This window comes from Pelodiscus sinensis, chromosome 1 (assembly GCF_049634645.1).
Source record: "Pelodiscus sinensis isolate JC-2024 chromosome 1, ASM4963464v1, whole genome shotgun sequence".
Lineage (NCBI taxonomy): Eukaryota > Metazoa > Chordata > Testudines > Trionychidae > Pelodiscus > Pelodiscus sinensis.
In genome coordinates, this window is record NC_134711.1 from 9,960,616 (window position 1) to 9,973,760 (window position 13,145).

The 13,145-nt window shown below is 42.2% G+C and overlaps 1 protein-coding gene across 6 annotated transcripts in view; it reads left to right on the top strand.

Moving 5' to 3' along the window:
* The window catches only part of GATA3 (GATA binding protein 3), a 31,859-nt gene extending 19,219 nt beyond the window's left edge, over nt 1-12,640 (top strand). For all 6 annotated transcript variants that reach the window (XM_075926002.1, XM_075926000.1, XM_075926004.1 and 3 more), the window contains exons 5-6: nt 5,515-5,640; nt 11,438-12,640. In XM_075926002.1, the coding sequence (XP_075782117.1) occupies nt 5,515-5,640; nt 11,438-11,722 (411 nt within the window). In that variant the 3' untranslated portion in view covers nt 11,723-12,640. The remainder of the gene's footprint in view (nt 1-5,514; nt 5,641-11,437) is intronic.
* The last annotated feature ends 505 nt before the right edge of the window (nt 12,641-13,145 follow it).

Below are 13,145 nucleotides of genomic sequence, written 5' to 3' on the forward strand. Positions count from 1 at the left end.
TAAAATGCTACTGTTCCAGTCTGGTAAGAGTTTTACACCCACTGGTGTAAACGAGAACGCAGGGTACAGGACGCCGTAGCCTGTGAGTAATCCCACTGAAGTGAACAGTGTGTGTAAAGTTGAGCATGTCTCAGACCCCGCCGGAGGGGCACCTCAGTAAATGCCTCATTACATTAAATAATGGTTCAGGGCTTTTGCTGTAATACACATCATATGTCGAGCATCCCCAGTGATCTATTTGTGAATTTCCCGGGAAGCCACGAAAAGGTCTGGAAGGCATGGCTAATGTACTTAGCAAATAATCATGCAAGCAACGAGGGGGGAAAAATGGAGGCTGAAATTATGTTCCCTGTCTAGGAAGTGGCTGCATACTTAGAATCAAGGAATGTTTAGCCTCATTATTAAAAATGCGGGCAGTAGGCTGGCTGCTGTTCAGAAGACAGAGGAAAATGTGATTCCTGCCCCTTGGGACTTAGCAGCATAATTAACAGACAGATAATACAACTCCCCTTAAAGTCCAGGTCCTGCTAACACTCAGGCCTCAGTCCTGCAGCTCACGCTTCACTTTATGAACAGTGAGTAAGCCAGTGGGTCTTAGTAGGAGATATGCACAGTATTGTCAAGTGAATAGTCCCATTGACTCCAGTGGGGTTATTCACATGAGTAAAGTTACGCATGTACCTGAACACCGGAGGCCCATCTTTAACTTTGTGCCTGTGACTCATTCCCTTGCAGGGACCATTCATGTACTCAAAGGTTACGTGTTTTGGGGGTCGAGTTCCAAATGACCAAAGGGACGAGAACGTATCTTTGGGCATGTAGGTTTGAAGATGGAGGAGTAAGCGCCTGTGTATCCCCCCTCTTTCAAACACCGCATGGTACAGGCAATACTGCTCTATTACGTACAATGAACTTTTCCCTTAAAAGAAAACGCTGGGCATACTTAATCGAGTCTCATTTTTCTCATCTTTATTAGAAAAAGCAAAAAAGCTTTCGAGGGAGGGAAGTGCTTGTATAATTTTGATTTTGGGAATCTCCCTCCCTCATATCCCTTCCCCTTTCATTGCCCTGTCTTAAACCCACACACATTTTTCTGTCTTTATTATTATTTTTTTCTTTCTGTCTTCATGTGTAAAGCTAACTTCCTAGGAAAAAGCTGCCGGATATCTGAGCCCTGGAGATAACTCATAAACAACAGCTCTGCTTCCCCAACCCAAACACTAAGGAGTCTGAATGTATTAGAAGGAGAAAGGGAGTTGAAAAAAAATCCAAAGAACAAAACTCTGGGCAGCAGCAAGGTGTTCTCTCAAAACAAGTGTGATTGCACCAACAAAAGAATGCTCGGAATCACCCCAAACCTGCACTTACTATGTATATATAGTATATATCATGGTGTGCCCTTAATGTGAAGTACCCCCCACAGAAGTTCCTACAGTCTGAACAGTCTGCACTTACTGGTGACATATAAATGCTAGATTTCTAGATTTTTTTGCCTTTCCCTTTTCTATGTAAACTGAAAAAAGTAAGCAGCCTGCCTCCATTTGATACCACGCGCTTTTGCCAAACTTCCCCACGAAGGCAGCTGTCAATAGAGCTGCGACTTATATTTGCATTTCATTATGTGTTTTTAAAAAAAAGATGTCTGTGGCTCAACTTGGTCTGTTCTAACTTTCAAAAGGAGAGAGAGAGAGACAGGCTGGGCGTGTGGTTAAGGCACAGGATCTAGGATGTATTTCTCTCTCTCCCACAAGCTTCCTGTATGACCTTGGGCTAGTTTCAGAGGATCCGATTGACAGCCCACTGAAGCCAATGAAAGGACATTGCTAACCTTTGATAAGGCCCTTACATTTCACTAAAATCAAGGCAGACATCATCTAGGAGAGTTGGACCAGACTCAGAACCCTTGTGGGCCATAGTGCCTAAAAACAGATCTGCTTAGTTTCACAGGTTAGCTGTGAAACTTGATTCACTAGTGAATGGAAAAGTGCTTTGAGATCCTCCCCCAGAAGATGTGCTGTAAATGCAAAATACTGGTGGTGTGCATTCTGCCAGGAAGGATTTGTATTGACAGGACATTCCACGCTAATCTCACACTCCGGTTGTAATGTATACAACTAACTGGGGGCTTTCTTGTGTCCATAGACATCAGTGGGAGTTTTCTCATTGACACCAAAGGGCGTAGGGTAAGGCCATTAGGTTTTAAGTGTTCCTTTTCGGAAAATGATGATTGTGCAAGAATATTACTTTTTTGGCCTTTAAATTACATTGATCATAAGGATTTTTTGTGTTGTGGAATTACTGAGTGTGAACACCGTGGCATAGGGCAGAAAACCGCAAAATGTCTCCAAGGGAGACATTTCCTCTTGTGTGGGCTGTCTCAAATATCACTGGTTTTAGAAATCCCCGGGGGCCTGATCCTTCAGGTCTGACAAGGGCAAAACTCCCACGGAAAGCCTTGAACCTGCGGCTGCTGCTCCACTCATGGAATGACCAGTGGCGCTAACGGGAATGAGCGCATGCAGAAACTGAAGAATCAGGCCCCAAGTCAGCATGAGATGCTGATCCTACAAATGCTTACACACACATTTCACACATTTCAGTGGGATTAGTCAGTTGCTTGAAGTTAAGCATATGCCTAAGTATCTGTGGGACTCGGGCCTTAGATTTGCCTGAGAAAGACTGCGGGATCAGAAATCGATCACACACACACACGCACGAGCACTTTTCCCTTTGCCAAGCAAGTATGTGCCTGCAGTTCATAGTTTTGCAAATCTGAACATACTAACTTCAGAGCATGCAGATATCTGTCATAATTTTGGAAAGACTTTGGAGCATTGACATTTAACTTCTTTGCAATTTGTTTGCACGGTTACAAAGAATTGCCAAATTAAGAAATCTTAAAGGGGTAGCTGTGTTAGTCTGTAATTGAAAACAAATAAAAAAACAACAAATAGTCCTGCTGCACCTTAAAGACCTAACAAAAAAGATAGATGGTATCATGAGCTTTTGTGGGCACAACCCACAATCTGAAGAAGTGGGTTGTGCCCATCAAAGCTCATGATACCATCTACATGTTTTGTTAGCCTCTAAGGTGCTGCAGGACTATTAGTTGTTTTTTACTTTTTTTTCAAATTTAGAAAATAATCTTAGGCTGCAATTTATTGTTTACACATAGCGTAACATGCTATTGCTCTGCAGGGGCTCCCTCCACTAACGGAGAACAGTCAGAAATCTTAATTAACCTTAGTTTCCCATAGCAAAATTACCCTTTTCTTTAGCATGTTTAGCTGGTTTTGCATCCCACCTTGGCTTCGCTCTCTTTTTTGGGTGTCCTGGACTAAAAGAAAATGCCATGCTTGCATGTTAGATTTAGAGCCTAATCCACAGCCCATTTAAGTCAATTGGAAACTTTTGGGTGCTTGGGATCAGGTCTTTACAGCTTGGTTCTCTAATCTGTGGGAGTCTCCATTGATGAAAGTTTAGGTTTAATACCTCAAAACCCCTTGAAGTCAATGGGACTAGGATTTCACATTGTTTTTTCAGTGATAGCACGCCACATGCTAAATAGTTAAAATCAAATTCTGTGGCTTGAACTACAGACAAATTGCTGCATATCTTGCTTACTTTGCACACACAACTAGGACCTGATCCTTACAGCCTTTATGTACAGGCTGAACCTCTCTAGTCCAGCATTCTCTGATCCAGCAACATCTGTGGTCCTGCATGATTTGAGTTAGCCAGGCGTCCACTTACCATGGGTGGGGCCAAGTTTCCCGCAGTCCCATAATGTTTGTTTACAGCCCCCAGTCCTGGCACTTAGTGTTCTGTGCTGTAATTTAGCTCTAATTTTACCTCTAAATGTCTTCTAAGAGCCCAGTAAGCAGTGGAAGGGTTGGTAATGCTGCTAGACAGTGTCGAACTTTTGGCAAATTCTCTGGTTCGGCACCAAGTGAGGTCCCAAGGGTGCTGGACTAGAGAGATTCAACCTGTATCCTAAACTCCCATTGACTCAGATGATGGCAACTTCTTTGTATTAGTAGATTATTGTGAGTGTTCTAAGCAGGCTATTGTATGTGTATATATTTACTTTATATTTCACGCTTCTTTTTTTCTAGATAATGAAAATGCTAACCAGTCAATAAACAAAGGATGTGTAATACCCAATAAAACAGCCCTTACCGCCAGGTCAACTTCCCTATGCTATATTTAATTATTATTTAAGTTGTAACATGACCTACCAAAAACCAGGCAATTCAAAATTAAAGTGAACCTTACCCCACTGTCCATATATGTGTTTAAACTTTGTAGTACAATGTCTAAAGACTCAGTGGTTTTTGAAGGTTGTACATGTTGCAATATGCAGCTGGAGCAGGTAGTGGGGTAAATGGTTAGATTAGTGGCACAAAGATGAGAATTAAAACTCAGTTCCCGAAGGTGCTCAGCGGTGCCTACATCCCACAAAGCACTTAAACACACATGTAACTTTCAGTTCATGAGTAGTCCCATTAAAGCAAATGAATGGGTGTGGAATCAGAGTTCAATAACTAGTTAATGTTCATGAGGGATAGACAGGACTTTGGCTTTAAAGGTCTCATTTGAAAGCCTGACACATGACAAAGTGTAAGGAGCTTTGTTTATCTAGCTCGGAAGGACAGAATGGAGTGAAATTGTAAAAGTTGTGATTGTTTATTTATAATGATGTATAAAAGGGAGCATGTTCTGAAACATGCCATAGATTCTTGTGTTACAGGTCATGAAAATTTTCTTTTCTTTTCTTTTCTTTTCTTTTCTTTTCTTTTCTTTTCTTTTCTTTTCTTTTCTTTTCTTTTCTTTTCTTTTCTTTTCTTTTCTCTATAAAACTGTCAAGTCTTCTTTCACATCTACAAATACTCAGAAACACTGACAGTTAAAATTATGGCTTAAAATTATGTGATTCATAAGTCAGCTGCTCCCACCCTTATCTTGAAATAAGTTGTTGTGTTCACTTTAGTGTGAGTAAAAGCTACAGGACTGAGCCTTATTTGGGGTCTGATCTTGCATTCTTGGCACATCCAACCCCCCAATACCTGCAAGTTAGAGTTTTTTATGTGCTTTGATGCTGGATCCGATACTCACTGAGGCCAATGTGAGGCTTTCTGTTGACTTCTGTGGTGGTTAATTTGGGCCCTAAATGCAGAATCAGACCCAGAGGTGCTTGGAAGTTTTAAAATGGAGAGCATGGTGGCCATTAAGTCATGTTTTCCTCTCTGAAATGTGACTTGCCAGAGCAGCGATTTTCGATGATTTCTTCTGGAGGTTTGACACTTACTATAGCACCTCCTCCCCCCACCCCCCGTGCCATTCCTGTATAATTTGGGATGAATGTGCTGTGGGGAGTTTCAGAATTACCATGTGTTCTCACGAGTCATTTAGCAATATGCGTTAGTTTCATCCAGTTGCTGCTTGCTGGCTCAGTGGTTTTGCTGATTGAATCTTTTTAATACCGGGTGCTTTTTTCCCCTCCCTCTCCCTCAGTCGGCAGCAAGACGGGCGGGCACATCCTGTGCAAATTGTCAGACCACCACCACCACGCTGTGGAGGAGAAATGCCAATGGCGATCCCGTCTGTAACGCCTGCGGGCTCTATTACAAGCTGCACAATGTAAGTGTAACTGGAACTCTCGGACGAAAGCTTCTGTTTCAGCCATGTACATTAAACATTCTCCCGGGAGTAGAGGGCCCCAATTCGGAGAGATTCTGCACACCCACTTATCCCTTTGGGACCTGTCAGGATCTGACCACTAGTTGGGCTGAAGAAATGCTCCCCGTCCCCTCCTTAATAATTGTGATTCAAATAGGACAGATGTAATGAGACCCGGTTTGAAGAATTATAAGACAGGGCCGCATGTCAGTAATGATATACCTTTACCATGCACAAGCCAAGAAAGGAGGAGTTTAACAACAGAGAGGGATATTATCCACTTTGTGTTGGACTCCGCACGCTGGAACAGACAGCAGGCCATGTTGCAAACTGATACACTGTGGATGCTAGCTCCAGTTCCTTGAGAAAATATGAATTCTAGACAAGAAAAACAATACACCAGTCATAATTTAGATCTTTCCAGTGCTCTTCTTGCTTCATTCTCCCCAACCCCCGCCTCTCCTTTCAAAAAGGTAGCTATAATTGTCCGGGATGATACAAGCCATTCCTAAAATGAAGAGGATTTGATTTAGTTAGTGGGATGAAGAGTCTGCCAAACCTGTGTTGTGAATTTTAAAGCGCTGCTTGTGGAAGAGAAAGGGAAACAAAATGAAATGTCTGGTAGATTTAATCTAATATCTCCATGCAAAGCCAGCTCACCTAAACAAGGGACATATGTCCTAAGGAAAGAGCGAAAGGAATCTGAGTGGAATTATACCACAGACTAATATTAATACTATTAATAAATGACTTATGAGTAATTAGTAACAATTAATAAAAAGGAGCCTTGAGGATCACACTGTTATGTTCATGTCATACATAGCATTAGAATAATAACAACAACATAGGAGGAAGGCAAACACTTCCAATTGCTTTGTTTTGATGTCACTTTTTTGGAGTGGTTGTTATGTTTCATTTAGAAATACCGAACAGACATGAATGTAGTCGAGGGCCAACATTTCCATTTAATGTTCAAGCTGTTTTGTCTCTAGGGATGAGAGAAAGAGTTTGGGTTAAAAAAATGATGTAAATCATTGTTCAAGTCTGGCCACATGCCCCTTATGAAGTATGGAACAAAGTTTGGTTAACTTTCCCCACTAGTTTTCATTCCCACATATCTTTGCACTCCTTACTCTCAGGAGTGACTTCCTATTGAAGTCACTGGAAAAGTGCCTATTGCCCCTGATGGCAGCTGGTTCCAGACATCTGGAATGAAAGCACTGAACTGTCCCGTGGTATTTCCAGTCCAACGGGGACCAGAAAGGAGCAGGGATCTCGTTCAGTCTGGTGTATGCAAACACTCGGATTCCTATCAAAAACCTGTCTGGCTTTTGCAGGTTCATCCACCCATTCATCTTTTATGACTGTGTGTCTCATGTGTTGTGAACAGCGGTGGACCCGATTCAACAACACCCTCCCGATCCATATTTTGGGGAATCACAGAACTGGAAGCAACCTCAGGGTCATCAAGTCCAGTTCCCTGCACTAACAGCAGGACCAAACACCATCTAGAGACCATCCCTAACAGGTGTTTGTCTAACCTACTCTTAAATATCTCCAATGATGGAGCTTCCACAACCTTCGGGGGCAATTTATTCCAGTGCTTAACCCTCCTTGACTGTTAGGAATTTTTTCCTAATGTCCAACCTAAATCTTCCTTGCTGCAATTTAAGCCCACTGCTTCTTCCCCTATCATCAGAGGTCAAAGAGAACAATTTTTCTCCCTCCTCCTTGTAACAACTTTTAGGTACTTGAAAGTTGTTATCATGTGCCCTCAGTCTTCTTTTTGCCTGATCAAACAAACCCAGTTCTTTCAGTCTTCCCTCATAGGTCATGTGTTTAGACCTTTCATTATTTTTGTTGCTGGGCCTTTCCAAATTTGTCCACATTTCTTCCTGAAATGTGGCTCCCAGAACTGGACACAATACTGTAGTTGAGGCCTAATCCGTGTGGAATAGAGTAGAAGAATGACTTCTCGTGTCCCGGTTACAAAACTGCTGCTAACGCTTCCAGATTGATGTCTGATTTTTGTTTTGCAATAATATTATGCTGTTGACTCATATTTAGTTTGTGATCCACTATGACCCTGAGATCCCTTTCTGCCATACTCCCTCCTAGGCAGTCATTTTGTATGCCTACAACCGATTGTTCTTTCCTAAGTGGAATACTTTGCATTTATCCTTATTGAATTTCATCCTGTTTAGCTCAGACCATTTCTCCAGTTTGTCCAGATTATTTTGAATTATAATCCTGTCCTCCAAAGCACTTCCAACTCGCCCCCCCCCAAGTGGTATCATCTCCATACTTTATAAGTGTCCTCTCTATGCCATTATCTAAATCATCGATGAAGACATTGAACAGAACTGGATGTGGAATTGATCTCCTCAGAACCCCATTTATTATGTCCTTCCAGCATGGATATTTAGATCCAGCTGTGAAATTTGCGACACGGAGCACATCACTTACGCTGAGCCACTTTCACATTCTTTAAAAACATCTTCAGCTGGTGACAACAGCAACATGGGCAGTGACAGCAATCCACGGGCCAGATTCTGATATCAAGACAAGTGGCACTGTGCTCTAAGTGAATCCAGTGGCCTAAATGGGAAAATACTACCTCCAGATCGAAATATTTCTGACTGTGGGATAGAAGATCGAGTTTTATTTGTTGACACCTTTCTCCTGCCCAGATAACGTAAGAGCCTCTGACTGCAAAAGTCATAGCGTGATGTAGAGGATAGGGAGATAAGAGAATACCAGCAAAGAAAGCAAACCAGAAGGAATGTACATGGGAGAAGGCAGATTCTGCAAGCAATAACCGGAGAGTGTGGTGAAGAAGAGGCCAGGAAGGCAGCATCCTAAGTGGCGACTGATTTCTATGATGTACTGTAAAGCACTGGGAGTTTTGTTGTATCACCTTCAAGCTGAGACCACCTCTTTGCGCTCTTTCTGGGAGGCAGGATCGATAAGATTGTGTTAGCTGTCTTGTGAGCAGCACCAGACTAATCCTTCCGTCAATGCTTGCTATGGAGGGGGCATCTGGCTGGGGTTCCTCTAGAGGCTAAATGTATTTACAGGGAAGTGCAGAGTTTCCCCAGTGCACTAAATGGACATCAGTGAAGTTGATGGAGGAATACCAGCTTACCCAGACTAAGGATCTGGCCATGTGGCGTTTCAAACCAGCACTAGTGTCTAGTGAGCAGGGGGACAGATGTACGTACTTCTCAGGGTCTCACAGATAAGTCCATTTGTAACCGGTGGCAGGCGTGTCATAAGCCGCGGTGATCAATACGAATTTGAGGCTTCCAGTCCTTCCCAAGAAGCATTCAGCAGCGTTTCGCCTGAGGACTGTAAGGAATAGTCTCTGAAGACAATGGCCCTAATAGATGGAACACATTTTTTTTGTTGTTCGTGCATGTTTGTGTTTTTATGAATGAGTTTTACTCCAACCTTAAAACAGTTATGCTTGTTTTCGGCCCTGCTCCTGCAACTGATCTGTAGCTGCCTCCTGGCTAATGCAGCAAGGCAATAATATTGATGCTGTTCCCTGACTCTCCTGCTTATGCTAATTTATTTTTAATGTTCTGTAGATTCCTGCCGGTAAAGCAAACCCAATTGCTTGGAGGATTCCTGCTTTTATTGAAGACACTTGCAAATGTCCAATTGATTTGAATAGGCCCCTTTATCAATCATATTAATAATGACTAATATTTCACATGTATTGGGTGCCTTCTAGGATCCTCAAGTGCTTTCTCAGAGACAGGGACTCCTGGAGATTAATTGAGCATTATGGCTAAATTTGCTGCAGACTCAGGGCAACACGGAGGTCCATGGCAAAACTCTCTCTTTCTTCAGTCTGAGCAAGATCAGACCTTTAATATGTGATACTATCCAGAGGTGATGCTTGGGGGAGCATGTGGCGGTCATGTGCACCCCCATGCCGCAGATTTTCTCCTTGGCTTGTACTGAGCATGCTCACATGGACTGAGCATGGTCAGGAACAATACTGAAACTAGCGGCCCTCACTTTGCGACTCTCACTAGAGGCAGGCATGGGGCATCTCTGTCTATTCCATCTATTTAATATGTTGAATGTGGGGATTTGGGGGCTGATCTTGCTACAGTATATTGAATTCACATGCAATATTCCCCAGAAGTAGGATCAGGCCTGATTGAGTTCAAAGGGAGTAGTAGATGATACTCAGGACATCGGGGGAAGCCCTTTGCTTCTCATAGGGCTGGGTCCACAGCCTTCAAGAGTGCACTCTTTTAAGTGTGTGAGCTGCCGCTGACTTCAAGTTCTGACCCTAATTTCACAATAGCCAGAAGCTACAGAAAAGCAGATCTTAAAACCCTGTCCACACAGCGGGAGGTTCACAGGAGCAAACGCTGCCGTCGGCTTCCCTTACTCCTCGTGAGGAGTTGGAGTCCTGTGCCAATGGGGGCGCCCGTTGGGTTGGATTTAGCGGGTCTTTGCTAGACCTGCTAAATTGAACCCTGAAAATCGACCGTGGCAGCATCCATCTTCTGTGTATTGTAGATGTGCCCTCTGTGCCTCAAATCCCCCTCTATAGAATGGAGATAATACTTGCCCAAGTTGACTGGGACATTGCATTAATTAATAACTCATATACAATTAGGTACGTTTTCTTATAGCCATAAATAATGGTCACAATGGTGCAGGAATAATATTTTTACATCATCATTTACTAGAGGCGAGAGAATAATTTGCAGTGGATAATGTATCAGATGTATTTAGCCTCTTTTCCTGGTTGCACAATGTACACCAACTGTTTGTGCTTTCCTTAAAAAAAAAAATCCAGTTAATTTTGGGGATTTAGTTGAATTCTCTGGATGGAGCCTAGTTTGCTCTGGGTGAAATTCATCCCTGTGAAGAGAAGTCAGCAGAAGGCCTTCGCATCACTTAAGTCCAAACTAAGCCCTTAAGCCATAAGAGGGACTTAAGTGGAGCATGTGTCAGACGTTGGCCCTCTGAATAGAGATGAATTGCATCCCATGAGAATTAGATATTCAGCATGTCCCATTGGAGCTTACTTATGATTGGTTAGATCAGTCACACAGTATTGTTTCTCTTCTTTGATTCTAGTGAAATTGATCATACGTGAGAATTTAATGTTTGGGTTTTCTGCAAATATTTGTGTGTGTGAATTTGAAATTTGCTTCCTGCCAGTAAAACTGAGATGAAGCAAATGTCTGCAGGAAAGGAACACGAAAAAAGCAGCAAGCATGTCCAAAGAAAATATATTTAAAAAAAATAGCAGTCATACTTTTTGCTCATGTTTTACAGTATTTCCCTAGTACTATGACGGTGACAAGAGTATTTTAGATCCTTTGTAGATGATATTGAGATTTAACAATTTCACAGGGTATTAGCTTTATAATGATTTTAAATTTGCCTTAACAAGAGGCCTTGAGGGTTGAGATAGTGCCCTTAAGGAACATATGAGCTGATACTCACTAGCTTGCTTTGCAAGTGCACTCCGGTTACCTATTGTCCTGGAACATGGTAACCTAAACCTTTTGGTCACTGGAAGTTACATAAATTAGTCTTGGAGACCATGAAACCCTACCAGCTTTTTTTTTTTTTTCACATGCCCCCAAAAGACTCATTCGGGTCTGGAGTTTTTTTGGTGGTTTCCAAAATCTTGCTAAAGTGTTCGGTGATGAGTTCCAAAGTGCTCTGGGGGAGGAGGGACGGCAGTAAAAAAAGAAATAAAAAATAATTGATTTTTGTTTAGATTAACAGACCCCTGACTATGAAGAAAGAAGGAATTCAGACCAGAAACCGAAAAATGTCTAGCAAATCCAAAAAGTGCAAAAAGGTCCACGACAGCTTGGAAGATTTCCCCAAGAGCAGCTCTTTTAACCCCGCCGCCCTCTCCAGACACATGTCCTCCATCAGCCACATTTCACCTTTTAGCCACTCTAGCCACATGCTGACTACCCCGACACCGATGCATCCACCCTCCAGCCTCTCTTTCGGACCTCATCATCCTTCCAGCATGGTCACTGCCATGGGTTAGAGACAGACTCCCCCTGCTAAATGCTTTACGGTCTCAAAATGAGATTTACTTTATATACTTGCATTTTTGCAGGCGTGCGGTTCTCAAGTGGAAGCCGAAAACAAATGGATAAAAATAAAAAAAAATATTATTTGAAGGCATAAAAGAAAAAAAAAAGGAAAATAAAAGTGTTGTTTGCCACTTTTTAAAGGAGCTCACTATGGTGTCTGTATTCTCAACCTCTGAATCTGGACTCCATCTGTGAATAAGCCATTCGGACTCATATTCCCTATTTAACAGGGTCTTTAGTGCTGTGAACAAAAAAGATGAACATTGCATATAACTTATATTGTAAGGAATACTGTACATTTGAGGAAGACTTTATTGCATCTGGGTAAGCTGTAAAGACAAGCATGAAGGACTCCGAGGGAAAAAAATATTAAAGGCGGATGGGGAGGAGAAAAAAAGATGCCGACCGAGAAGAACCAGGTCTAATGAACGAACGGACAAACTGCCAGTTGTGTCTTCTCTCTCTCTGGCTGGCTCAAGATGTTTGATGCATTAACTAACTAACTAACTAACTAACTAAAGCTGTAGGCAGATCATTCATTCCAGGCATCAGGCCTTTTACAGAGGAAGTAATAATGATTTGGGGGCAATCAGTGTTAACATACGGCTGTTGCCAGTGAGGGTTTTTAGATCGCCATCCTTCAGGCCTATATGCATTGTGAACAAGTTCCTGTAATTGTTGTTTGTATGTATATTTCAAAGCACCAAATTAAGAGAGATGTAGATTTATTTCATCCTATTATACAGACTGAATGGTTGTACAAATTTATTTACTGCTAGTGTTAAGACCTATTTTATTTTGGTTTTGTTTTGTTTTCATATTTTTTCCCTTTTTTTTTTTTGAGAATAAACTAGATTAAATTCTGTTGACTTACAGGTGTTTTGTGCTTGGCGGGGTGTGGACGGGGAATCTTTTTGTTTTTGTTTTGAGGATATTTATTAAATAGCTTTCATGGGCATAGGCGACCTGTATCTTTTTCAGCTCCTTTTTGACGGCCAGTGCAATGTTTGCGGTGGTTTATAAATAAAATAAAATAAAATTAAAATAAATGAAGTGCATGTTAGCGTGACCCACTGTTCAGTGTCTGTTACAGATCCCTGGATTTGCAAAGCATATGTAGCTGCTGTCGCTCCCGGCTAGGAGAATCATTCCTTTCAGTGGCACTCTAGAAGTGTATGCTGCTGAGATTGGACGTTCAACCCCCCTGTGCGAACCCTGATAACCAATGGACTGTTAGGAATTGAGTGGGGAGGTGCAGAAAGGTACCTCACTCTGCTTTAGGAGGCCTCAAGGAAAGAATCGTGTTTGGCGATAAGCTTCCCTCATGTTCTGTGCTTGTGGCTGCAGCCCTGAACCACTTCCTTATGCAGTGAA